Source organism: Dendrobates tinctorius, unplaced genomic scaffold (genome assembly GCF_039654945.1).
Source record: "Dendrobates tinctorius isolate UK_male_01 unplaced genomic scaffold, ASM3965494v1 ptg000037l, whole genome shotgun sequence".
Lineage (NCBI taxonomy): Eukaryota > Metazoa > Chordata > Amphibia > Anura > Dendrobatidae > Dendrobates > Dendrobates tinctorius.
The window spans coordinates 21,575,023-21,602,279 of record NW_027361705.1 but is presented as its reverse complement, the minus strand read 5'-3'; the positions used below and the strand labels follow the sequence as shown (position 1 = coordinate 21,602,279).

The 27,257-nt window shown below is 44.4% G+C and overlaps 2 protein-coding genes across 2 annotated transcripts in view; both read right to left on the bottom strand.

The window, feature by feature from the left end:
• MRPL21 (mitochondrial ribosomal protein L21) overlaps nucleotides 1–27,257 on the bottom strand; it is a 39,731-nt gene that overhangs the window by 9,890 nt on the left and 2,584 nt on the right. Inside the window, exons 2-3 of the mRNA XM_073573898.1 lie at nucleotides 9,711–9,771; nucleotides 6,656–6,741 (exon numbers count right to left, since the gene is read on the bottom strand). Coding sequence (XP_073429999.1) covers nucleotides 6,656–6,741; nucleotides 9,711–9,771 — 147 coding nt within the window. The remainder of the gene's footprint in view (nucleotides 1–6,655; nucleotides 6,742–9,710; nucleotides 9,772–27,257) is intronic.
• Nucleotides 36–6,645, bottom strand: LOC141088039 (uncharacterized). The gene is made up of 2 exons (XM_073573897.1): nucleotides 613–6,645; nucleotides 36–491 (listed from the first exon to the last, which is right to left on the bottom strand). The coding sequence occupies exon 1, from the start codon at nucleotides 2,285–2,287 to the stop codon at nucleotides 968–970; it is 1,320 nt and encodes a 439-aa protein (XP_073429998.1). The 5' UTR covers nucleotides 2,288–6,645; the 3' UTR covers nucleotides 36–491; nucleotides 613–967.

The following is a 27,257-nucleotide window of genomic DNA, read 5'->3' as shown; positions in this document are numbered from 1 at the left end:
ATAATTTTAAGCTATTTTTGACGGATGTGCCACTCATATCCTCTTAGCCTTGAATCCTTGGCTGAAGTTCACCAGCAGGACCAGCACCCGACATACAGATTCCAACCCTCAACATTGGATGACATGGTGTGGTGAGTTCACAATCCTCCCCTCTCTATCAATATGAGAACAGGCTGTCAGTCATTACATGTCTCACATTGGTAAAGCCTTTAGAGCCACAATTCTGTAACGACTTAACTTATGATATAAGCTTCTAAAGATCATGGCATAGTTTTGCGAAGCAGCGCCAAATCCCCGGCCACCTTTCACACAGGAGAGAGAGAACTGATCACATACTGCCAATAAACTCACAGGCAAACCTGCCCTTAGAGATCCTGCTCTATCAGAAAACATGGATTTTTGTGAGTACTCACCGTAAAATCCTTTTCTCCGAGACGCTCATTGGGGGACACAGACTGTGGGTGTGTGCTACTGCCGTCTGGAGGCCGACACTAAGTATACAAAAAAACAAGTTAGCTCCTCCTCCGCCGCATACACCCTCGACCCGATAGCGGGCGGAAACCAGTTTAGTGCAAAAAGCAGTAGGAGAAGCTGAAAGCGAATTAGCCTTACCGCAGAAAATCATATGTCTGAAAAAAGGACCACCCTACGATAAAGAATTACACCAATTAAAATAAACAAAAGCCAACTGGCTATTAGGGTGGGTGCTGTGTCCCCCAATGAGCGTCTCGGAGAAAAGGATTTTACGGTGAGTACTCACAAAAATCCATGTTTCTCCTTCGTCTCATTGGGGGACACAGAGACTGTGGGACGTCCTAAAGCAGTCCCTGGGTGGGAGCAACTCACCAATCCACACCGCATGCCCACCTGTTTAAAAGGTGTGCCACTGCTGCCTGGAGAATTTTCCTACCCAGGCTCGCATCCGACGAAGCACATTGTAATGCTTAGAGAACGTGTGCAGGCTTGATCAAGTTGCCGCCTTGCATACCTGCTCTGCCGAAGCCTGATGCCGAAGCGCCCAAGAGGCGCCCACTGTCCGAGTCGAGTGCGCCCTTATTCCAGTTGGAACCGGCGCGCCTCTAATACGGTAAGCCTCTTGAATAGTAAGGCGAATCCATCTGGCTATGGTCGACCGTGAGGCTGCGAGCCCCTTCCTGCGCCCTTCGGGGATCACAAACAACGAGTCTGTCTGGCGAAAAGGTGCTGTCCTCGACACATACCTCCTGAGGGCCCTTACTAGGTCCAGCGTGTGGAGCGCCTTCTCCACTCTGTGTACCTTGGCTGGACAAAACAAAGGCAAAACAATGTCCTCAATGTCCTTCGGCAGAAACGGCGGCGGTGGTCTCAGGACTACCTTATCCTTAAAAAAGGTCAGAAACAGCGCTCTACAGGATAGGGCTGCCAATTCTGAAACTCGCCTAATAGAGGTTATGGCTACCAAAAACACGACCTTCCTGGTAAGGTATGGCAATTCGACTTCCTGCAACGGCTCAAAAGGAGCTTCCTGCAGGACACCCAGAACCAGATTAAGGTCCCAGGCATCTAAGGGAGCTCTAAAGGGGGGCACCAAATGTGAGACCCCCTGAATGAATGTCTTGACCTGCATATTGGTAGCGATCTTTCGCTGGAAAAGGACAGACAAGGCAGAGATCTGTCTCGTCAGGGAACTCGGGTCCAAACCTGCATCTAGGCCTGACTGCAGAAAAGCCAGGATGTTGGGAACCGAGAAGGACAAAGGCGCAACCCTGTGCTCTCGACACCAGAGAAAGAAAACCTTCCAAGTGTTATGATAGACCCCCGCCGAGGCCGGCTTCCGGGCGCTAACCATTGTAGCCACCACTTCACGCCCAAACCCCGCCTGGGTCAGAACCCAGGATTCAACGGCCATGCCGTCAAACACAGGGCCCCTAAGTTCGGGTGGTAGATCGGCCCCTGGGACAGTAAGTCTGGCCGTTCTGGTAGACGCCATGGCACGTCTGCGAGGAGCTGTACTAGATCCGCGTACCAAGCTCGACGGGGCCAGTCTGGAGCCAGCAGAATTGCCGGGACCCTCTCTATCTTGATCTTTCTGATTACCCTCGGGAGAAGAGGCAGAGGGGGGAACAGGTATGGGAGCCGAAACTGGCTCCATGGAAGAACCAAAGCATCCACTGCGATTGCTCGCAGGTCCTGGGACCGGGCAACAAACCTGCCCACCTTGGCGTTCTCCCTGGAGGCCATCAGATCCACGTCCGGAGTTCCCCACCGTTGGCAAATCTGCTGGAAGACCTCGGGGTGTAGGGACCATTCTCCGGTCATGACCCCCTGCCGACTCAGGAAATCTGCTGCCCAATTTTCCACACCTGGTATATGAACCGCTGAGATTACTGAGTGGTGCTTATCGGCCCAACGGAGTACATGTTCTATCTCGCGCATGGCTGCCTTGCTGCGCGTGCCTCCCTGGTGATTCACGTACGCCACTGCCGTGGCGTTGTCTGACTGGACCCAGACTGGGCGACCCGCTAGCCAGTGCTGAAAATGCTGCAACGCCAACCGCACCGCTCGAATCTCCAACAAGTAGATCGGAAGATGAGCCTCCTGGGGGGACCACTGCCCCTGTGCCGTGTAATGACGAAATACTGCTCTCCAACCGAGAAGACTCGCGTCGGTTGTGACCACCAACCATTGATCTGGAGGAAAGGATTTCCCCTGAAGGAGAGAGGAGTCGCGCGTCCACCATTGAAGTGCCCGCCGGACCTAACTGGACAACCTGCACTGATGATCTAGGGAGAACGGACTCCTGTCCCACGCTGCTAAAAGAGAGTGCTGCAGGGGACGAAGATGAAGTTGCGCAAACGGAATTGCTTCTATTGCTGCTACCATCCTCCCTAGAACCCTCATCCCAAATCGAATCGCGTGAGGGCCTGGCTGTTGAAGACTCCGAACTCCCTGCCGGAGCGCCCGAGCCTTGTCTTGAGGGAGAATTACCAACCCTCGGGAAGTGTCGAAAATCATCCCTAGGAATGGAATCCTCTGAGCTGGGGTAAGAGATGACTTCTTCCCATTGACCAAACATCCCACGCGAGATAGGGTATCCAGCGTGATGCTGACATTCTCCTCGCATGCTTGAAAGGACGGCCCTTTTACCAAAAGGTCGTCTAAGTACGGCAACACTACTATGCCCCGAGAATGAAGAATGGCCATAACGACCGCCATTACCTTTGTGAATACCCTGGGCGCCATGGCCAACCCGAATGGCAGAGCCACAAACTGGAAATGCCAGCCATTGATCGCAAAACGAAGAAACTTTTGACGCGGGGGAAAAATAGGGATGTGCAGGTAGGCATCCTGAACATCGATTGAGGCCAAATATTCTCCCTGCTCCATGGCTGATATCACTGACCGGAGGGATTCCATCCGAAAGTGCCGGTCTTCCTGTTCCGTCCTTCTTGGGGACCGCGAACAGGTTGGAATAAAATCCTTGAGCCTCTTCGCCCTCTGGTACCGGGACAATGACCCCGTTGCACTGAAGAATCCTGATGGCTCCTAGCAACGCCTCTGCCCGGGATTCCGATTTGGGAAGCCGGGAACGAAAAAAATCGCTTTGGAAGGTGTCCGATAAACTCTATCTTGTACCCAAATGACACTAATTCCGCCACCCATGCGTCGTATGCCACCGTGACCCAGAAGTGGCGGAACCCTAGCAGACGACCGCCTACTCTGCTGTCCTCGGGTACCTGATGCCTCGAGTCATTTTGCTGAGGGCCTCTGGGACCTGGCTCCCCTTGACCTGGGTGGACGGCCCCGCATCCTCCCCAGCGGGTTGGCTCTATATGTGACCTGGCGCTGTCTTGGTTGTAGCGAGCTGGGGCGGTAGAACTGGCCGCTGTTGCCCATCCTGGGGCGCGAAATGCTCGAAAGCGCGCCTGCGGTTGCGAAGAGGCGGTCTACTTTTCTGCTGTGGGAGAAAGCTGCTCTTTCCCCCTGTGGCATCCGAAATAAGTTTGTCTAACTTCTCTCCAAAAAGCCGGTTACCCTGATATGGCAGGGATGTTAACGATTTTTTAGAAATCGAATCAGCCCGCCATAGCCTTAGCCACTAGGCTCTCCTAATGGCGATAGCATTTGCCGCCGCTAGCGCCGCGCAATTAGCAGCATCCAAGGATGCATTAGATAGCAAAGCAGATTGCGATGGCGGGTGACTATCTCAGACACCTCTATCGGCAAGTCTCTATCTTGCAGGACTCCATTCAAGACTCTGACCATGACATCATGGCGTTGGCCACCCATGTTGCCACAAATAACGGCAAAAGCGCTGATCCCGATGCCTCATACACCGAGCGGGCTAAACCTTCTATGAGCCGATCCGTGGGGTCCTTAATGGAAGAACCACTAGGCACTGACAACAATGATCTTGAGGCCAGACGTGACACTGGGGGATCCACAATCGGAGATTCCGCCCATCTCTTACAGAGCTCTGGTGCAAACGGGTATCTCGTCTCTAGCGTTTTTTGTCCCGAAAAACGCTTTTCTGGACGCTCCCTGTGCCGTTGCACCATGTCCTCGAATTCTGGATGAGTGCTAAACACCCTATGTGGTCGCCTGGCCTTTTTAAGATATTTTATGCCCTGCGGTGAGGGAGACATCATCTTCAATACCTAGAGTCTGATTGACAGCCTCAATGAGACTGTTTACCGTCTCCCGACAGTATCCAGGTCCAAGGATTCCTGCATGTCCTCATCCGAACTCTGCTAACTCCCAGACAATGGTGACGGTGAGCGAGACGCCGCACTCACGGATGCCGAAGCACCGGAGGGGCCCGGAGACGCCATATGGGATCTTTCCCTGTACGTCTGCTTATAGAGTGCGGCCCCTGCTGGCCGGCGGCTCCTGTGAGGTGGATGAACCTTTCCAAACCGGTGAGCCATTGTCTCTACCCTTATCCGGGGCCTGAAGGGTCTCGATCGCCTTCGTAAGTGAAGCCATAGACCGAAAAAGTGATAACGCCCATTCCGGGGGATCCGACCCCCTGGGCTCCGTTGGAGGAGAGGGCTCCTGGGCGCGTTCAGAACTGCAGGCTTCACATAACTTAATAGTCTGCGCTCGCGTGAACACAGCCCCACAGGAAATGCATGCGGTATAAAGGAAAGTGTTTTTTTTACCCTTTTCCAGACATACTGCAGAAACAGCCAATTTTCTCTCTCTCTTTTTTTTTTTTTAAAGCATACAGGGGTATGAGGAGAAGGAGGACAACCTGCCCTAGTGTGGCCGAGACGGGGGTCGCACTTACCCGGCTCCTGCTGTCTCCCCGTGCTCCTGCTGTTGCTCTCTCTGGGTAGGCTGCGATGCTATCCTGACCGCGGCCTACCCCGTTCTGAAGCCGGGGCCTCAATTTTATCCAGCGCCCGCCCTGGACATGGGGGCGGCGCCGGATCTGACGTCACGCCGAGGGGCGGGCCTTCTCCCCGCGGCCTAGGCCGAAGCAGCGGGCTAAATTTAGGCACTGCCCGCCCGCTGGAGCCGGGCGCGCTGCCCTGGCGCTTCTCCGCTCGTCGCTACCCCCCTGAGGCGCGCTCCTTCCCCAGCCTGGGAACCCACTGGCCACAGGTATGGGCGCGCTGCCCTGGAGGAAGGTGGGAGGGAGGAAGGAGGAAACTGAGGGAGCTGCTGCTGATACCGCAGGCAGGAGAGGGGAAGCCGGCTCCAGCACCTGGAGCGTTCGTCGTGCAGCTGATTTTTCCCTACCCTGGATCCTCACGCTGCCCAGGGGCTCTCCCAGCCCAACCATACCTCCTTGCTGCCCATGAGGTAATCCGTCTTCGGACGGTGCAGGCACCCTAGCTCCATCCGCCTTGTCTGGGCGAGGAGAGGGACCATCCGCCGCCACGCAGCACCGCCGTCTAGCGTTGGTGGAGCAGTGGGGCCGCACAGACTAGTCTTGTGCCTCTGTGCAAGCCCATGGTTTTGCTACCTAGGGGTGGACAGGGCTAAGTCTGGCATAATGTCCCACGTCGTGGGAGAGGAAACGTGGTGGGACACTCGCACGGGGTCGCCCGTTGATGGTTTGGGGAAATCGGATACTTTCAATAGGATGCGTTGCCCCTGTCATATCTTCTCAAAATAAAAAAGAAAAAATAGATGTCTGGGGAAAAGTCCCAGAGATGTCCCTCGGTGCGGGAAAAGATACGCGGAGGCGATACTCGCGCGTGCTCGCCCGTTGATGTTTGGGGGAGATCGGACACTTTCAATAGGGTCCGTCGCCCTTGTCTCCTCTTCATAGTGAGAAAATATTTAAAATAAATAGTCTGGGGAGACCCAGACTGCGTGTGCCTCCATCAGACACTAAGCAAAAACTGGTTTCCGCCCGCTATCGGGGCGAGGGTGTATGCGGCGGAGGAGGGGCTAACTGGTTTTTTTTGTATACTTAGTGTCGGCCTCCAGACGGCAGTAGCACACACCCACAGTCTCTGTGTCCCCCAATGAGACGAAGGAGAAAACTAATCTCCAATTCTTACAAATAAACAATCTGCAAGTCACAATGTGTGCAGTGAAACCGTGAAGTCTGCAATGGGCAGAGGTTAGATCTAGCTTTAGTACGAGCACAAAACAGGCCACGGATAGTCAGCTCTGCTGCAAAAGAAATCAATAATCCGCTACGGATGCTCCTGGAGCTCACCTCTGTGCTCCTCTGCTTCTTTAATGGGATCTGGAAGCTCGATCTTGGGCCAAGGTGGTTCAGATAAGGAGGTCTTAGGGACACAGCTGAAAATTAAGTTACATTAGCACAAAAGTTGCACAAGTAAAAGCATAAAAACATTACAGTGTCCGATACAAAACTAACAAAAAGAGAAGAAGTCATAATTCTCATCCACCCCTTCACTGGAGCAGCGTGCGTCAGGGCACTGGTCAATAGATGCCATAATAGCAGCGACAGGAATACTCCTTTTAGTTACCCGCTTCAGAGTACCTCCTTCTGGTAAGGATCAAGTATCATCACTGAGGGATGTGGTGATGGCTTACGACACTTAGTAAGTGACCTTGTGTTGGAAGATCTACGCCTTTGAAAAAAAAATGTCAGTGCTCAGACCTGAGGCAATACTTGTAGGGCATGTGGACGCAATGTACGGGGTCGCCAATGTCTAAGCCAAGAGATCGCCATCTCATATCTGTTGAGGGACTCACTGATCTATCAGCATCTGCACATTATTATGCAGAGCTGCACATTATTATGCAGAGCTGGCAGATTTTAAAATAATCCTATATTTTTTGCTGTGGGCGATAAAGGGGCCATCTGTAATTTGGCCCATGGATCTATTACTACTTAAGACAAGGGTAATAAATACTCAATTATCCCCGAGGAAGTTGCAATTTGCGGCAATACGTCTGGAGTCTCTTTGCCGATAGTACCACATCTCAGCTCATCTGTTCACCAGTACATGACACATACTCCAGGGTCCAGAATCTGCACTCCAAATGTATAGTTTAGGCTGGGGATACAAGGTGACTTTGGTGGCAACACTCAACAGGTCACCAAAGTTTGCCAAGTATCACTGTTATATTACAGCGCAATGCAAGTGATACTGACAAGTGGGGTGAACTGTGCATCTAACAATCGAGTTGCATGAACTCAAATTGTGCCAGATTTTTAGTGACTTGCTTGTCGCAGTATCATGAGGATCGCAATGTGATCCCATTCACCTTTTGCACTGCACTGTGATGAAACACCTACTACATCAGGCTTCTTTAGAGGTTCTTTTGCATACTTGTGACACTGTATTTTAAGGAGAGAACCCAGGAGAGGTTTTCTTCTGAAAGCTGTTCCATTAAGGCCATATTTGTGCAGGTGTCTTTGAACAGTAGAATAATGTGCCACAACTACAGAATCTGAAAAATCTTTCTGAAGGTCTTTTACAGTTAACCGGGGGTTCTGATTTGCCTCTCTAGGAATCCAATGAACAGCGCTCACTGAAATGTTGCTTGATCTTCCAGACCTTATCTTGACCTCCATAGTTCCATAGTTTCTGTTAACTACCAATTCTTAATTACATTTCGAACTGAGGAAAGGGTAACTTCACAATATCTTCTTATAACCTTCTTCTGCTTTGTGGGCCTCCACCATTTTCAGAGTGCTAGGCAGCTGCTTAGGAGAACCCATGGCTGCTGTGTTTTTGGCACAAGGTTAGAGGAAGCTTGGAAATTTCCATCATCTGGCCTTTCCTAACCAAAATAGTGAACAAACTATAATCTTAACAGGCTAATTAACGTTTGAAACCTTGGGCAAAGCTATCCGAGAACACAACTTCTCCATGGGTGCTCAAACTTTTGGATCAGCCCATTTCCATGTTTGCAATTTATAAAATGAAAAAAATGAAAATATATTTTTGGCCTAAAATACAAAGGAAATGTGTGATGTTTAAGTTTAGGCCTTTTAGAGATCATTTCATCTTCAACTTGTTTAACTGTTCACAACAACAGTAATTTTGACCAGGAGTGCCCAAACTTTTAGTTTTATTTGAGTCCTATGTCCATTACAAATGTATATAATATCTAAATGTGTTTGGCCTATAGCAGGGTTATAGTTGGGGTACTACACTGTTAGAGGTGTAAAATATTATTCAGAATGGCCCTCTCCGTTGGACATTGTTGGTACCATGTAGTGCACAGTTAATAGTGTTCAGGCCTTGTCTTTCAGCTTCATGCCATTTTTAATAAAGAATTATTTGTATATGTAGCACATCCTCCTGTGGTTTTTACCGCCCACCTTTCTTCCTACAGTAACTTGGGGTATGTAGCAATTAAGGTTGTGGATTAGTTAAGATTTGTGTCAGTCCATTCTTTGTGTTTCTCATTTGGGGATATCTATAAATATAGGAGATGGAAATATGCCTTTAACAACTGGGGGCCTTGTTTGTTAAGCCCCCATATTATCCCAGCCATTTCCAGTATTACTATAGATTACATTGGAGAAATTCAGAAACCAGGTTTATGGGCGTGCAGTAGGGGCAAACTACTAATACAGCACTATGGTGGCATTAAGGGTTGTCCACTACCTTGAGAACCCATCCTGAAACCCAATGTTTTCCCAAGTAAAATAACACTTATACTCACCTCTGGTGCCGGCAGAGGCTCTCCTGGGGACTGTGCTGACTTTGCCATCTCACGTGATCCCTGTGACCATTCAGCACTGGCTTCTCTCCTCTCCTATGGACACAAATTGACATTTGAAGGAAGTGAGAGCTGCTGATGTCTCACTTCCTCTGGATGTCTTCATTTGTCCGAAGGAGGGGAGAAGGAAGCCAGCGTAGACTGGCCGCAGGGATCGCGTGACACAATGTCATGCAAGCCACAGGAGAGCAAATGCGACATCGCTGGAACAGCGCCAACCCAAAAATTGAGTACAAAGTGTTATTTAACTGGAGGAAACATGGATTCAGAAGGTGGTGGTGGGGGGGGGGGGTGTCCGAGTAGTAGACAACCCCTGAAATAACAAATGGTAAAACATTGCCCCAGTGAAGTTGGCGGAATCTCATATGAACCAGATCTGAATGATGGCAGCATCATTTCAAATAGCAGAGGTTTCATGAGACAATCCCTTTTAAGAAGAGCAACAGAAATCATCCTCCATGTGTTCTTGCTGTGCACATTACCATATTAAGACTGAAATTGTTCTTTCAGCTGCAGATATTGGCAATTCCAAGAAAATTATTGAAAAATGAAGAGATGACATTTACCTAGGACGCAGAGACGAAGTCTGTGTGCTCATACACCGGAGGGATGGTCGGAGCAGTGACACTGAAAGAGAGAACATGGGTTTTCATTAAATCAAGAAGCATCATGGGACAATAAAAAAGTGCAATCTTACAACCAATCTTCAGTATAATCCCCTTAGAATCCAGAATATGGCAACAATAAGATTGAATGATCAGAGCTGATCACGTGCTTGACATTTTTGGCCCAAAGACCATTTGGTTGGCAGATGCGCACAAGCATGATGGGCTGACTGTGCTCGTGTTCTATGAGGGCAGCTTGAATCTTTGCACAACAAAAGGATCAGGCATGTTGAAAACCAACATGCCTGATCTTTCTTTTGTCAGACTGCTTCCATCTCTGGGATTGGAGGAGAGTCACGGCCACTCCATACACATTAAATTGTTGACTGATCCTGTGGAAAGCGTCTGAAAGTTACCATTTAAGTCCATTGCATCTATTAGAAATAAGTGAATACCGGTAGATTTGCAGAACCTCGGCCCAGTGGTCTTGTCAGTATTGTGTGGTCATGGGAGACAATCCCCAAGAACTGCTTTCCTTCCTGCCAGCATTCCCAGTGCTGATTCTGATTAGTAGGCCCAGTGAAACGTCATGCGTGCGTCAGGCCTATTAATAAAAAAAAGCACAAGGCATGCGGAATAATTTACACACATCAGTCACCTTTTGTCTCCTGCATGGATCAGTAACTTTCAAAAAGGGCTCAAAGCTCTCTACAAATCTGTCTGCACTGTCTATAAAAAAAAAACACTAGAGAATGGAAGGGGGGAGGGTGGAGAAAGATGATGCTGGAGAGAATCATACGCAGAAAGGCACAGGAAGAACCTGCTGAGGCTTTTAGTATAAGGGCAAAACTGCTCCAAATATGGGATACAGGTTATATCACAACCAGAAGTAGTGATATTCCTCATGTTCACACATAGCAAGGTATAACTGAAAAGTCAGGCAGCTCTTTAGAATTACATAATTAAAAATAAAAAAAATTGCCCACATAAAAATGCAACAAAATGATTACCCCTCCACCACCATCATAAGCCAGGCTAAAAAGACACTAGAGACACTTAGTCCATATGGCCTGGCAGGTGCATTGTGATAAATGGACAACACAAGGGGTTAACATATAATGTACTGTGGAGGAGGAGAAGAGGGGATGTGGGTTTTTATCAGCCCTGCTTCCTTCCAGGCTGTAATACCAGACTCAGCCAATGCACCAGAGTAATGTATAAATACATTTTTGGCCCTCAACTTTGAATGATAGAGTTTTTATTCGCAGTCACACTAGACGTTTCGGTCAAAACACATAGACCTTCCTCAATACACTGCAACAATGTAAAAATACAGAAAATAAACCATGAATATTTTATCCAAGATTCTAATCAAGAAACAACGATCTCCAAAAATTGTGCACGGGTGACGAAGGAGATAATGGAAAAAAATAGGAGGGAAAAAAAAGGAAAGAAAAGAAATATAGAACGTACCCGACTGCTCTTGTGACGTAGGAGTAAGTGACCTCAACCTAGATTAAAATTTAAATACATGTGTCACAAGGTATGGTTAACTAATGTGACAAGAAACTGTCATCTAATGAGATGACTTACAGTTGTGGCCAAAAGTATTGACACTCCTGCAATTCTGTCAGATAATACTCTGTTTCTTCCTGAAAATGATTGCAAACACAAATTCTTTGGTATTATTATCTTCATTTAATTTGTCTTAAATGAAAAAAAAACAAGAGAATGAAGCAAAAAGCAAAACATTGATCATTTTACACAAAACTCCAAAAATGGGCCAGACAAAAGTATTGGCACCCTCAGCCTAATACTTGGTTGCACAACCTTTAGCCAAAATAACTGCGACCAACCGCTTCCGGTAACCATCAATGAGTTTCTTACAATGCTCTGCTGGAATTTTAGACCATTCTTCTTTGGCAAACTGCTCCAGGTCCCTGATATTTGAAGGGTGCCTTCTCCAAACTGCCATTTTTAGATCTCTCCACAGGTGTTCTATGGGATTCAGGTCTGGACTCATTGCTGGCCACCTTAGAAGTCTCCAGTGCTTTCTCGCAAACCATTTTCTAGTGCTTTTTAAAGTGTGTTTTGGGTTATTGTCCTGCTGGAAGACCCATGACCTCTGAGGGAGACCCAGCTTTCTCACACTGGGCCCTACATTATGCTGCAAAATTTGTTGGTAGTCTTCAGACTTCATTATGCCATGCACACGGTCAAGCAGTCCAGTGCCAGAGGCAGCAAAGCAACCCCAAAACATCAGGGAACCTCCATGTTTGACAGTAGGGACCGTGTTTTTTTCTTTGAATGCCTCTTTTTTTCTCCTGTAAACGCTATGTTGATGTCTTTGCCCAAAAACTCTACTTTTGTCTCATCTGACCAGAGAACATTCTTCCAAAACGTTTTAGGCTTTTTCAGGTAAGTTTTGGCAAGCTCCAGCCTGGCTTTTTTATGTCTCGGGGTAAGAAGTGGGGTCTTCCTGGGTCTCCTACCATACAGTCCTTTTTCATTCAGACGCCGACGGATAGTACGCATTGACACTGGTGTACCCTCGGACTGCAGGGCAGCTTGAACTTGTTTGGATGTTAGTCGAGGTTCTTTATCCAACATCCGCACAATCTTGCGTTGAAATCTCTTGTCAATTTTTCTTTTCCGTCCACATCTAGGGAGGTTAGCCACAGTGCCATGGGCTTTAAACTTCTTGATGACACTGCGCACGGTAGACACAGGAACATTCAGGTCTTTGGAGATGGACTTGTAGCCTTGAGATTGCTCATGCTTCCTCACAATTTGGTTTCTCAAGTCCTCAGACAGTTCTTTGGTCTTCTTTCTTTTCTCCATGCTCAATGTGGTACACACAAGGACACAGGACAGAGGTTGAGTCAACTTTAATCCATGTCAACTGGCTGCAAGTATGATTTAGTTATTGCCAACACCTGTTAGGTGCCACAGGTAAGTTACAGGTGCTGTTAATTACACAAATTAGAGAAGCATCACATGATTTTTCGAACAGAGCCAATACTTTTGTCCACCCTCTTTTTTATGTTTGGTGTGGAATTATATCCAGTTTGGCTTTAGGACAATTCTTTGTGTTTTTTCATTTAAGACAAATTAAATGAAGATAATAATACCAAAGAATTTGTGTTTGCAATAATTTTCAGGAAGAAACTGAGTATTATCTGACAGAATTGCAGGGGTGTCAATACTTTTGGCCACAACTGTATAAGTCTGTGCCAAGTGCCCCGTCAGCATTTTTCATCACCATAGTGTCTAGAAAACTGACTTTGTGTGTGTCCATTAGGGTGACCGCAAAAAACCGATGTCGGAATTTTGTCCGTCTGGACCCCACAAAACGATTCCCCTTTCCAGATATTGAGATAGCCAAAATTTGAGCTCGATCAAACGACGTTAACCCGTGCCGCTCGTCGCTCAAAGTTTGAAAAAATCCAAATTGAGGTATTTTAAGATTTAGGTATTTTGCATAGTCTGTTAGACTATAAAGAATGTGACAACAACATTGCAGAAATAGCCCTGACCAAATTTTTGAACCATTTGTGGTATTTGAATGCAGAGTTGGTGGGATTATCGTTTTTTGATCCCACCATTACAGACAATGAAAAGTTGTTAATGGCTAATTGCTCAGTAGCACAGATGAACCATCAGAGCACGCTAGGGTTGTAAATCCAAAAGTTAGGAAAGAAAAATTAAAAGAGGTAGGAAGTAACCGACTTTAACGACCTTCTGACAAAAGATGAACAAAAGCAATATGTCCTGCAAATGGCGAGCATTATATTCTGACGTTTCAAAAACTACTTTAACAAAAGCTCTAGAATAGATTAGATAACTATGTAAAATTATCAACTCATGTAGGTTAGCGTGCTCTGATGGTTCATCTGTGCTACTGAGCAATTTATTAGCCATTAACAACTTTTCATTGTCTGTAATGGTGGGATCAAAAAACGATAATCCCACCAACTCTGCATTCAAATACCACAAATGGTTCGAAAATTTGGTCAGGGCTATTTCTGCAATGTTGTTGTCACATTCTTTATAGTCTAAAAGACTATGCAAAATACCTAAATCTTAAAATACCTCAATTTGGATTTTTTCAAACTTTGAGCGACGAGCGGCACGGGTTAACGTCGTTTGATCGAGCTCAAATTTTGGCTCTCTCAATATCTGGAAAGGGGAATCGTTTTGTGGGGTCCAGACAAACAACATTCTGACATTTTTCCCCCCCCATATGAGATCCGGTCACCCTAGTGTCCATCGTAATGGAGAAATTGAGACCCGGCCAAGCCCGATTTAGTGTGGTAAAGAAGTCCATCAATGTATCAGACGGACCTGTCCATATGCAAAAGACATCATCAATGAATCGTTTCCATGTTATGCAATGTGCTTTAAAGAGAGGATCGGGGTACACTACCTCATTCTCAAAGGTGGCCATGTAAGTGTTAGCGTATGGAGGCGCCACATTGGACCCCATCGCGTTCACTTTAGCCTGTAAGTAAAATGTCTCCTCAAAGAGAAAATAATTCTTGGCGAGAACTACTGTCAGTAGTTTCACGCACATGTCAATCAAATTAGAATGTTGTCCTGATCGTGTCAATAATTCTCATTGTCAATTTGGAGTCAGTGACTCCCCTGTTCATGGTAAGTGGTAAGGATATTGGATATAGTGTCTCTGATATCTCTCGTTGGGTCATGTCTCAATGGAATGTAGACGGAGCCATCGCTCAATTGGCGGTGGGCCTCCCTGATGTAGTCTGCTCTATCCATTACTACTATAGCCCCTCCCTTATCAGCAGGTTTAACCCCTTCACCCCCAAGGGTGGTTTGCACGTTCATGACCGGGCCAATTTTTACAATTCTGACCACTGTACCTTTATGAGGTCATAACTCTGGAACGCTTCCATGGATCCCGGTGATTCTGACATTGTTTTCTCGTGACATATTGTACTTCATGTTAGTGGTAAAATTTCATTCAAATAACTTGCGTTTATTTGTGAGAAAAACGCAAATTTGGCGAAAATTTCGCAATTTTCCAACTTTGAATTTTTTTGCCCTTAAATCACAGAGATACGGCACACAAAAAACTTGATAACTAACATTTCCCACATGTTTACTTTACATCAGCACAATTTTGGAACCAAAATTTTTTTTTCTTAGGAAGTTATAAGGGTTAAAATTTGACCAGCGATTTCTCATTTTTACAACACCATTTTATTTTTAGGACCACATCACATTTGAAGCCACTTTGAGGGGTGTATATGATAGAAAATACCCAAAAGTGACACCATTCGAAAAACTGCACCCCTTAATGTGCTCAAAACCACATTCAAGAAGTTTATTAACCCTTTAGGTGCGTCACAGGAATATTTTTGAATATTTAAAAAAAATGAACATCTAACTTTTTTTCATAAAAAAAATACTTCAGGTTCAATTTTTTTTATTTTACCAAGGGTAACAGGAGAAATTGAACTGCAAAAGTTATTGTGCAATTTGTCCTGAGTACGCAGATACCTGATATGTGGGGGGGAACGACTGTTTCGGCGCATGGCAGAGCTCAGAATGGAAGGAGCGCCGTTTGACTTTTTCAATGCAAAATTGGCTGGAATTCAGATTGGACGCTATGTCACGTTTGGAGAGTCCCTGATGTACCTAAACAGTGGAAACCCCCTACAAGTGACCCCATTTTGGAAACTAGACCCCCCAAAGGAACTTATCTAGATATGTGGTGAGAACTTTGAACCCACAAGGGCTTTACAGAAGTTTATAACGTACAGCGGTACAATTAAAAAATCATATTTTTTCCACAAAAATGATCTTTTCACCCCAATTTTTATTTTCCCAAGGGTAACAGGACCCTAAAAGTTATTGTGCAATTTGTCCTGAGTACGCTGATACCCCACATGTGGGGGTAAACCACTATTTGGGCGCATGGCAGAGCTCGGAAGGGAAGCAGCGCCATTTGACGTTTTTGTCTGGAATTGAGATCGGACACCATGTCGCGTTTGGAAAACCCTTGATGTACCAAAACAGTGGAAACCCCCCACAAATGACACCATTTTGGAAACTAGACCCCCTAAGGAACTTATCTAGATGTGTGGTGAGAACTTTGAACCCCCATGGGCTTCACAGAAGTTTATAACATAAAGCCATACAATTAAAAAATCAAATTTTTTCCACAAAAATGATCTTTTCACCCTCAATTCTTATTTTTCCAAGGGTAACAGGACCCTAAAAGTTATTGTGAAATTTGTCCTGAGTACGCTGATACCCCACATGTGGGGGTAAACCACTATTTGGGCGCATGGCAGAGCTCGGAAGGGAAGCAGCGCCATTTGACGTTTTTGGCTGGAATTGAGATCGGACACCATGTCGCGTTTGGAAAACTCCTGATGTACCAAAACAGTGGAACCCCCCCCACAAATGACACAATTTTGGAAACTAGACCAGCTAAGGAACTTATCTAGATGTGTGGTGAGCACTTTGAACCCCCCAGTGCTTCACAGAAGTTTACAACGCCCGGGCGTGAAAATAAAAAATTCGTATTTTTTCCACAAACATGATCTTTTAGTCACCATTTTTTTATTTTCCCAAGGGTACCAGGAGAAATTGGACCCCAAAAGTTGTTGTCCAATTTGTCCTGAGTATGCTGATACCCCATATGTGGGAGAAAACTACTGTATGGGCACACGTCGGGGCTCGGAAGGGAAATAGTGACGTTTTGGAATGCAGACTTTGATGGAATGGTCTGCGGGTGTCATGTTGCCTTTGGAGAGCCCCTAATGTACCTAAACAGTGGAAACCCCCACAAGTGACCCCATTTTGGAAACGAGACCCCCTAAGGAACTTATCTAGATGTGTGGTGAGCGCTTTGAACCCCCAAGTGCTTCACAGAAGTTTATAACACTCTGACGTGAAAATAAAAAAATCATTTTTTTCCGCAAAAATTATATTTTTGCCCCCAATTTTTTATTTTCCTAAGGGTAACAGGAGAAATTGGACCCCAAAAATTGTTTTGCAATTTGTCCTGAGTAGGCTGATACCCTACATGTGGGGGTAAAACACTGTTTGGGCGCATAGCAGAGCTTGGAAGGGAAGGAGCACCATTTGACTTTTTCAACTCAGAATTGGCTGGAATTGAGATCAGACGCCATGTTGCATTTGGAGAGCCCCTGATGTGCCCAAACAGTGGAAACCCCCAATTCTAACTCCAACCCGAACCCCAACACGCCCCTAACCCTAGCCCTAACCCAACACACCCCTAGCCCTAACCCTAACGGAAAAATGGAAATAAATACATTTTTTTTATTTTATTATTTTTCCCTAACTAAGGGGGTGATAACGGGGGGGGGTTTGATTTACTATTTATGGCGGTTTTTATGTTTGGCGGCTGTCGCACGCTAAAAGACGCTTTTTATTGTAAAAATAGTTTTTGCATCACCACATATTGAGAGCTATAATTTTTCCGTATTTTGACCCACCGAGTCATGTGAGGTCTTATTTTTTGCGGGACGAGCTGACGTTTTTATTGGTACCATTTTCGGGCACGTGGAATTTTTTTATCGCTTTTTATTCCGATTTTTGGGACGCAGAATGAACAAAAACCAGCGTTTCATGAATTTCTTTTGGGGGGGGTGCGTTTACACCATTCCGCGTGCGGTAAAATTGATAAAGAGGTTTTATTCTTCACGTCAGTACGGTTACAGCGATACTTCATATAGGTCTTTTTTTATGTTTTTGTCGGTTTTATGCAATGAAAACTATTTTATATAAAAAATAATTATTTTTGCATCGCTTTATTCAGCGAGCTATAACTTTTTTATTTTTTCGCTGATGATGCTGTGTGGCGGCTCGTTTTTTGCGGGACAAGATGACGTTTTCAGCGGTACCATAGATATTTATATGCGTCTTTTTGATCGCGCGTTATTACACTTTTTATTTGGTGGTATGATAATAAATCATTATTTTTTGCTTCGTTTTTTATTTTTATTTTTTAAGGGGTTCGCTAAAGGGGTTAACTAATGGGACAGTTTTATAGGGCGGGTCGTTACGGACGCGGCGATACCTAATATGTGTACTTTTATTGTTTTTTTTTTTATTATTTCCAAAAAATGGATTTATTGGGGGAATATTTTTTTTTTTTCTAATATATTTGGCGATTTTTTTTAAAATTATTTTTACACTTTTTTTTATTTTTTTTTTTACTTTATTAAATAGTCCCAGGTGGGTCATCACTGTCCTGTGACAGATCGCTGATCTGTCACATCACAGATCACTGTGACAGATCAGCGATCTGACACAGGCACTGCAGAAGGCTTCCTCATGCCTGCGCTTTGCAGGCACTGAGGAAGCCAGCTTCCTCAGGCCCCCGTCGCCATCTTGGATTCGGGGGCCTGCAGGGAAGGAGCCTCCCGCAGCAGCGCTGCACATTGCGCTGCCGTGGGGGGCTCAGGGAAGCACGGAGGGAGCCCCCTCCCTGCCGATGCTTCCCTTTAACCCCCGGTACACCGCGATCGTGTTTGATCACGGTGTGCAAGGGGTTAACGTGTCGGGGGCGGTCCGTGACCGCCCCTGACACATTGTGCCGGGTGTCAGCTGTGATAATCAGCTGACACCCGGCCGCGATCAGCGGCGCTCACCACGTGGGCGCCGCTGATCGCGGTAGACGTACTATCCCGTCCACGGTCATACGGGCCCGGGTACCGTGGACGGGATAGTACGTCGGATGTCAGGAAGGGGTTAATAATAATGTTGTTGTCCCCGCGTAGAGACTGTAGATTCTGGAAATCTACATTGTTTAGGTTGGGAGGAAAGTGTAATTTGCCACTTTCAGTATCCCGACGAATTTTAGAGAAAGCTTTCCCCACGAATTCGATAAAGGATTCTATGGCATGAGAGCCCTGTGGTGGTCTATATGAACTTTTATTACGAAGGCCCAAAAAGCTCATATAAACCACCACAGGGCTCTCATGCTGTAGAATCCTTTATCGAATTCGTGGGGAAAGCGGTCTCTAAAATTCGTCGGGATACTGAAAGTGGCAAATTACTTTCCTCCCAACCTAACCAATGTAGATTTCTAGGCTCTACAGTCTCTACGCGGGGACAACAACATTATTATTAAACCTGCTGATAAGGGAGGGGCTATAGTAGTAATGGATAGAGCAGACTACATCAGGGAGGCCCACCGCCAATTGAGCGATGGTTCCGTCTACATTCCATTGAAACATGACCCAACGAGAGATATCAGAGACACTATATCCAATATCCTTACCACTTACCATGAACAGGGAGTCACTGACTCCAAAACCAAAGAATACCTGACAAAATCAGATCCGATAATACCGGTCTTTTATATGCTCCCGAAAGTACACAAAAGTTTGGAGAACCCCCCTGGCCGTCCACTGTCGCGTCCAGTGAATCTATTCTATCGCCCATATCTATCTTCCTAGAGAAGATATTGACCCCACTGACACAGAAAGCACACTCCTTTCTACTTGATACAGGTGATTTTCTCAACACAATTCAAACCATTGGGATAATTCCAAAGGAGTCCTTTTTGGTCTCCTTCGACGTGAAATATCTCTATACATCGATTCCACATAATCATGGAATACAGTGTGTGAGAATTATTGACATGATCAGGACAACATCCTAATTTGGTTGACATGTGCGTGAAACTACTGACCGTGGTTCTCACCAAGAATTATTTTCTCTTTGAGGAGACATTTTACTTACAGGCTAAAGTGACCATGATGGGGTCCAATGTGGCGCCTCTACACACTAACACTTACATGGCCACCTTTGAGGATGAGGTAGTGTACCCCGATCCTCTCTTTAAAGCACATTGCATAACATGGAAACGATTCATTGATGTGACACATGTATTTAAATTTTAATCTAGGTTGAGGTCACTTACTCCTACGTCACAAGAGCAGTCGGGTATGTTCTATATTTCTTTTCTTTCCTTTTTTTCCCTCCTATTTTTTTCCATTATCTCCTTCGTCACCCGTGCACAATTTTTGGAGATCGTTGTTTCTTGATTAGAATCTTGGATAAAATATTCATGGTTTATTTTCTGTATTTTTACATTGTTGCAGTGTATTGAGGAAGGTCTATGTGTTTTGACCGAAACGTCTAGTGTGACTGCGAATAAAAACTCTATCATTCAAAGTTGAGGGCCAAAAATTTATTTATACATTACTCTGGTGTGGAAACCTTTTTTGTGCACCACTTCAGCTGTGCCACAGTTATACATTTAATTCACAAGAGTGGCACGGTTTCTGGAAGCTGTGCTTTTCTAATCCTGAGAGGTGAGCGCCACTGACTTTGGAAACACGTGGATGGATGAATGACATAGCTGCAACCAGCACCAAAAGCCAGCCCCTTGTCCTTAAGTAAGAGGGAAGCCATTGCTGGATTTCTATTAGGAGCTGACATTACGGTTTTATCTTGTATATCAGCATGGTAGTATAATGGATTACTTCATAAGGAGACAGTTACTGGGCTTCGGGGACGTCCATGGACAGGTCACTCAGGGGTCCTCTCCGTCCAAGAATAGCACTAGATAAGTAGTCAGAGCACAGCGGAGGGTGGGAGCTTCTCATCCAACAGGGGGACACTACTCATGTTCTGAGCCAGGAGATACCGAGAACCGTGCACGGGAGGACCAAATATACATATGAAGGGGTTACTCCTGGTAAATAACAAAAAGCTGAAAAATACACAGAAAATTGGAGATGCTTTTCATGACGCAATACCCAAGCCTCATCCCATCCCCCACATAGGGCAGAATTCAGGCATATAGTGAAAAAAAGATGAAAATTAAATGAAGTCTGAGCCAAAACGTAAGCCAAACTTAAGGTAACTAGTAATGGAAGAAAAGGGCTGCAGTAACTACAGGGGTAGGCTCCTAATCAGAGTGCCTCACAAAGGGGCTCTATTACCATCTTGGATGGAGGACTTCATGATCGGGAAGTCATGAAGGTGTTAAATAATAAAACCTACCATAAAGCGATCACTGGGATCTCCTTTCAAGACGTTCTTAGAAGAGTTGATATAGGAAGGTGCGCCACTAGGAATTCTTAAAGGGAGACTCTCACCCCATTTTAGCCCTATCAGCTACGGCCACCGCCATCAGGGGCATATCTACAGCATTCTGTAATGCTGTAGATAAGCCCCCAATGTAACCTGAAAGATAAGAAAAATGAGTTCTATTATAGTCACCGGGGGGGGGGGCGGTCCGGTTTTGGTCCGATGGGTGTCGTGGTCCGGTGCCTCCCATCTTCTAGCAGTGACGACCTCTTCCTTGCTTCCCGTCGCGGCGCAGGCGTACTTTCTGTGCCTGTTGAGGGCAGAGTACTGCAGTGCGCAGGCACCGGACCTCTCTGACCTTTCCTGGCGCCTGCGCACTTCAGTGCAGAATGCTGTAGATAAGCCCCTGATGGCGGTGCCGTCAGCTGATAGTGGAAAAAAAAATAGGTGAGATTCCCTTTAAGCCAAGCTCCTAGTGTGACTTTTTCGATTCTGGGAAATCTGCTGCATTTTCTCAGGGCCAGTAAAGTGCAGGAGAGTAAAAGAAATCCCATGCATAAGGCAGGAAATACAACTTTAAAGACCCATTATTGCCAGTAGGGGTTCACCGATTATCTCTGGGGTTGTCAGGGATAGCACTCACACCCATGATAATATCCTATGGGGCTATTCACACGTCTGATTTTGATCCGAGTGTCAAATAAAAGTCTGCAATGCAAGTCTATGGGTCTGTGAAAAACATCAGCCTGTACTCGGATAACATTCAGGTGCGGTCCTATTCTCACAGACTGACAAAACGGAGAAGCTTTTTTTTTGTCTCCATATTCCATAAAACCCGATGCCCCTCTGATAAAACTGATCAGAATAACTGGACTGTTTTCTCAGGTGGAGAGAAAATGGTCGTGTGCGCCGACCCATAGGAAGATCATGTAATAAGTGGCTGTTAGTTTATCCACCCTATCAAGAGACTACCAGGCTACATAAAACAAAAAAACAAAAGCGCTTACAAAAATGAAAACTATCAACCTCATGAACAATGTAATCTAGATAAAGGGGCCTGCTGGTGGCTGACGCTCCAGATTAATTAAGAGGCGCACGCAAGCAGTGTGCACCGCAACAAATCTTACTCTAGTCAGAGACTGGAGTAAGATCTCTCGAGTTATGAATTGGATGAGCTGCGACATCATGCACAGTTCTGCCCCATATCGCCAATTTTCTCAGAGATGGCGTGAAAACGTCAAAACTCGCATAATTGTTGCACAACTCGCAAAAACTTGCGACTTTTCAAACTGCTTTGATAAATTTCCCTCCAACAATTAAAAAAAAAAAAAAAAAGTTGCAAACATTGTCATGAATTAGACAGTCAGGCTCAGTTATGCCCGGTGTTGCAAATGATGCTCCAGCAGGTTCTGGCATGAAAACACTAAAGCTGCAGAGTATTTGAGCAATTTCTGCCTTGTGCACAGATTTAGCAAAATCAGGGGCTATTTCTGCTTTCATACTCAATGCAAGCGAGCGTGTTTCCATTCATTGACAGCAAGCAGCGATGTTAGAAACGGAAACACGAAAACATCATTTTTGCCCACATAATGATTGATGACCATTTATGAAACAGACCAAATTCCAAGTAGCTAAATGTTCTTGCCACAATAAAGAGAATCCGAGAGTGGCACAAGGTAGGGGTAGAGACCATGATCCCAGTGATGTGTCACTTACTAGACTGCTTGATTCAAAAGATCATATAAAAGGGGGAGGGAACGATAAATGCACACATGCAAAATGGGCACACATCAAGTACTGGTGCCAGCCAAATGGCTCAATGTAATATAAGGTATGTTGTCGCGCTTTTTTTTGCGGTGGTTTTGGCATGCTAGATTTGTCTCTTGCACATGCTGATAAAGTTTAGCAATGGAAAAAAAAAAAAAAAAAAAAGACCTATTCCAAAAAAATGAGGTTTTTTCACAAAAAAAAAAAGCTGCAAAAAATAATAGCTGCATTTTTGAAGTGTTCCTTTACCACCCATTTAAGTCAATGGGTGAAAAATGCGGAAAAAACGCTGAAAAAAGTAACACTTTATGTCCAAAAAACCATGCAAAGTACAAAACACTGATGACAAGAAATGTCAGAGACATAGCTGTAAAACCAGGGATGTGGAGTCGGTGCTCATTTTGGTGGAGTCGGAGTCGGTATAAAATGGACCGACTCCTAAAATATATAATAAATTGGGTACAGTAGTTCAATGCAGAATGTGCGGAATTTTTTTTCATAGGAATTTGGGAAAGTTATGAAATGTCCTATAAATGGCTGTTCTATTCCTGATCTAAGGCTACATTCACACACAGCGTTTTTCCTGTATTTTTTAAGGATACGTTTTTCAGTTGCAAAAGCCGATCAGCTTTTTAAAAAACCGCATCACCTGAAAGGTTTTTGAGCGCATAATGTTTTCAATAGCAAAAGCAGATTAGAAACCTGCTCTATCTATATATCCATTTATCCATATCTGTTCTCCATATCTTATCTGTACCAAAAAGAGTGAAAGCCGGATAGCACACAGACTAACACTCCTTTTTTTTAGCACCAGTCAGGTACACCTCATAGCTGCCCAAAAGGACGCCCAGGACAGGCATTGCTCGTCTTCAGTAACATCAACATCAACTGATAGTTGGAATAAATAGACTGCATTCACCACATTTTCTTAAGGTGCAGGCTTTATTTTCAAGTGTAGGGGTGTGCAGTATGAGGTTCTGCAGCAGCTGAGGTGTGCAGTATGAGGTTCGCAGCAGGTGTCAGTGCTGAACTCTAGCACCAGTGAAGCTCCTCCTCTACAGACAAGGGTACAACACAGACAAGTAAACATATTCAGAAAGAAGAAGGCAGGAACTCTTTTCAGAAGAATTGCTAGAGTGAACAGGATAACAAGATTAAGGTAATTACTTCTTAAAGCATATTAAATATTAAAGCATATTTAAACTTTCAATAAACTGTGCATAAATCAATAGTCCAATATACTGTATGTTCTCTCTGTATGCTTGATGCTTGTTTGTTTTTTTCTTTGAGCTCATATACTTTTGGGAAGCTAGCTTTTACACAATATACATACAATATACAGGGAAAATACAGCAACAGGATTGATGAGGACTTATATGAGGACTTGTAAAGGTATAGAAGCCCAAACATCAAGTTATTAGCTCTGTTATCAGTTTCTTTGCTCCCTCCCTCCTCCCCCCTTCATAGACCGTGAAGCATTTAGTGAGCTGTACCCTAATAAGAAAAGCCTTGGAAATTCAAAGTAAAGCGATCTAATAACATATTTTACAAACTTTATATTTGTCATCTGTACTATTGATTTATGCAAAGTTTGCTTTATTTCTATCTAAAATTATACAGTGGGGAAAGTATGTATTTGATAATCTGTCAATTCCCACCTACAAAGAATGGAGAGGTCTGAAATTTTTAATCATAGGTACACTTCAACTGAGAGAAACAGAATCTACAGGAAATGTCTGACCTCTGTAATTGCAAACAAAGGTTTCTGTACCAAATATATTAAGTTCTGTTTTTCTATTGTATCAAATATGTATTTCATTCAATAAAATGCATATTATTTAAATCATACAATGTGATTTTCTGGATTTTTTTTAGTCTGTCTCTCACAGGTGAAGTGTGCAATAGTAGACCTCTCCATTCTTTGTAGGTGGGAAAACTTGCAAAATTGTCAGTATATCAAATTCTTATTTTCCCCACTGTACATGGTTCCCTGTTCTTGCTGGAATTATAATATACATTATTTTATAGGACAAAATTATTTTGAGAGTGAATTTATATGATTACAAAATGTCTAAGAAGCTCCCCATGGAGTCAGCTGTATTTGAGCACTTCACAGTGACTCAAGATGAAAAATATTTTGTGTGTCAATGTATGACAAGTGACCCAGAGGAAAACAAATGCTGTGATGCCAAAATCAGCGCATACTCAGGCAGTGATAAAAATGCTCCTACAAGAGCTTCCAATCTAAAAAGACATTTACAACGCTCCACCCAGAAGGTTTCAAAGCTGTGACTGAGAAAGATAACAGCAGTACCAAGAAACCCGCGCCCAGCACTTCCTGCCAGGCAAATGAGGAGGAAAGAGCATCTCAAACATCAATAACAAGATATTTTGTAAGTGACAAAGTTACTGTAACAATGACAGCAGATATGTCTAAAAGACAGCTCATACAGCTTGTTGTGAAGGATGGTGTACCATTATCATTATTTGCACGACCAGCTTTTACAGCTCTTAATGGAGAAATGGCCCCCAAACTTGGTGTTTCTCTGGAAAGAGAAAGTATTAGAAAATTAGTGATTGAAGAAGCCCTTAAACAAAAGGAAGATCTTAAAAAGACTCTCAAAAGATGCTTCATGTTTCTTAAAATGGATGCCTGCACACGTCACAGAGTGAACTATTTTGCCATCAATGTTCGATATGTTTGTGACAGCAAAGAAATTGTTACCAACACGCTGGCAGTAAAAGATACTAAAGCTCATCACAGCAGCCAGTTTCTCCAGAGCTTAGTGGAAAAAGTTCTGCAAGATTACGAACTCAAAAAAGAACAGGTTCTTGCTATTGTAGCGGACAATGCTTCAAACATAAGTACAATTACACTGATGAATGAGAGTAATGAACAACAGCTAGAAGAAAATTTAGGATTCAGTATGTTTGAGATGGAAGGCCACAGTGCTGTTCATGTAACTGAGGAACAAGCAGATATTACTACAGAAGAACAGCAAAATAATACTGTAGAAATAGATGATCTTGTTGAAGCTGCTTCAAAACACTTTCATATTCATCACATGCGCTGTGTTGTGCACACGCTGCAGCTGGCAATAAGAGATAGTCTGCAAGAGGGACATTCTGGAAATCTGACTGGAAAAGTGAGGAAATTGGTTATTGCTGCCAGAACCCCTAAAATTGATTTCCGTCTTGAAGAGACGTGCTGGGAAAGGGCAATTGTTGATCAACTAAAACCGTTTCATATAGATATGGCGAACCCTCAGGTAACCCTAAATGAAGGTTAATGGACACAGGTGGCTGAATTGAAGGAATTGCTTGACCACCCATTTACTGTGACTAAAAAATTACAAGCTGAGGATTTAACTCCTGGCATTTTCATAAGGGAGTGGAAGAACTTGCTATTTTGCCTGTCCCAAAGAGGAGGTTTAATAGTAGATGGCATTTCTGCTTCAATGAAACGGAGAGAGACACAGCTATTGGAAAATAAAAATTTTCTTGCAGCTGTTTATGTGGACCCAAGTCATCTTATACTGCAGGATGATCAACAGCTTACTAAAGGAAAATAAGCTCTGACTGAGGTAGTAGTTAGGATGAGTGGCCTACAGGAGGACTGCCAGGCGCAATAGGACTTTGGTCCTGACAGTGCTACTGCTGCCATATCTTCATCCTCATCAGATGAGGAGTTTGACTTTGACAAGTATTTGGATGACATGGAGCAGGCAAAGCGTTGCCGCAAGGAAAAAAATTTCACACTGTCTCCTATAGCAAGCAGATTGACCATATTTCAGCAAAATGTTTCACTTGCTCTCAAAGAAATAGAAAAATTCAACCGTTCATCAAAACTGACTGTGCATGAGGCAATTCCTTTATACCCAGAAATTGTTAGAGATGTTGCCCATGTGGTTACGGCTTTGCCTCCAACCCAAGTTACTGTAGAGAGGTTGTTCTCTGGCCTTAAAATTATTAGGTCAGATTTGAGGTCATCTATGAAGGAGGATCTGATGGAGGCAATTCTATTTCTTAGGACAAATTCATGGACTGCACAAATGTTATTTAGTATGTTTTTGTTGAAAACTGTTTTTTGCCACTTACATAGTTTATTACACAGTATATATGTAATCAATATTACATAGTGTATTAGATATTTACTATTTATTACAGTTTTTTGTGTTCTAAAGTTGTATTCCAATAAATAGATATTATGTTCTAAATATCTTGATTACTGGATCATAGAAATGATTAAATGTCTGATGTTCACATTGTAGTACAATAAATTTTTCACTTGAATATAAGCAATATGTGTGGGAGTCGGTGTAAGTGAAATTGAGGAGTCGGAGTCGCAGGTTTGGCTTACCGACTCCACAGCCCTGTGTAAAACGCCGCTGAAAATTAGCATAAAAAACGCAGCAAAACGCCAAGTGTAAAGTTAGCCTTACACAGGGCACTTGATGGCTTCTTTTTTTGTTTGTCCTTCGTATGCCATTGCAGCGATATGTCCCGAGACGTCTAATAAGTCTGGTCTGATATTGTGTAGGTTATTTCCAGTATTGGGCTATTATGTTATATCACAGACATGTAATATTGTCCTAGGAGTCATTTGGTATTCAGAGCACTGCTAGATCTGCAGCAGAGAAATCTAATTTAATCAAAGCTAGGACAAGAATCCCAGTAAGTGACACATCGCTACAATCAGGG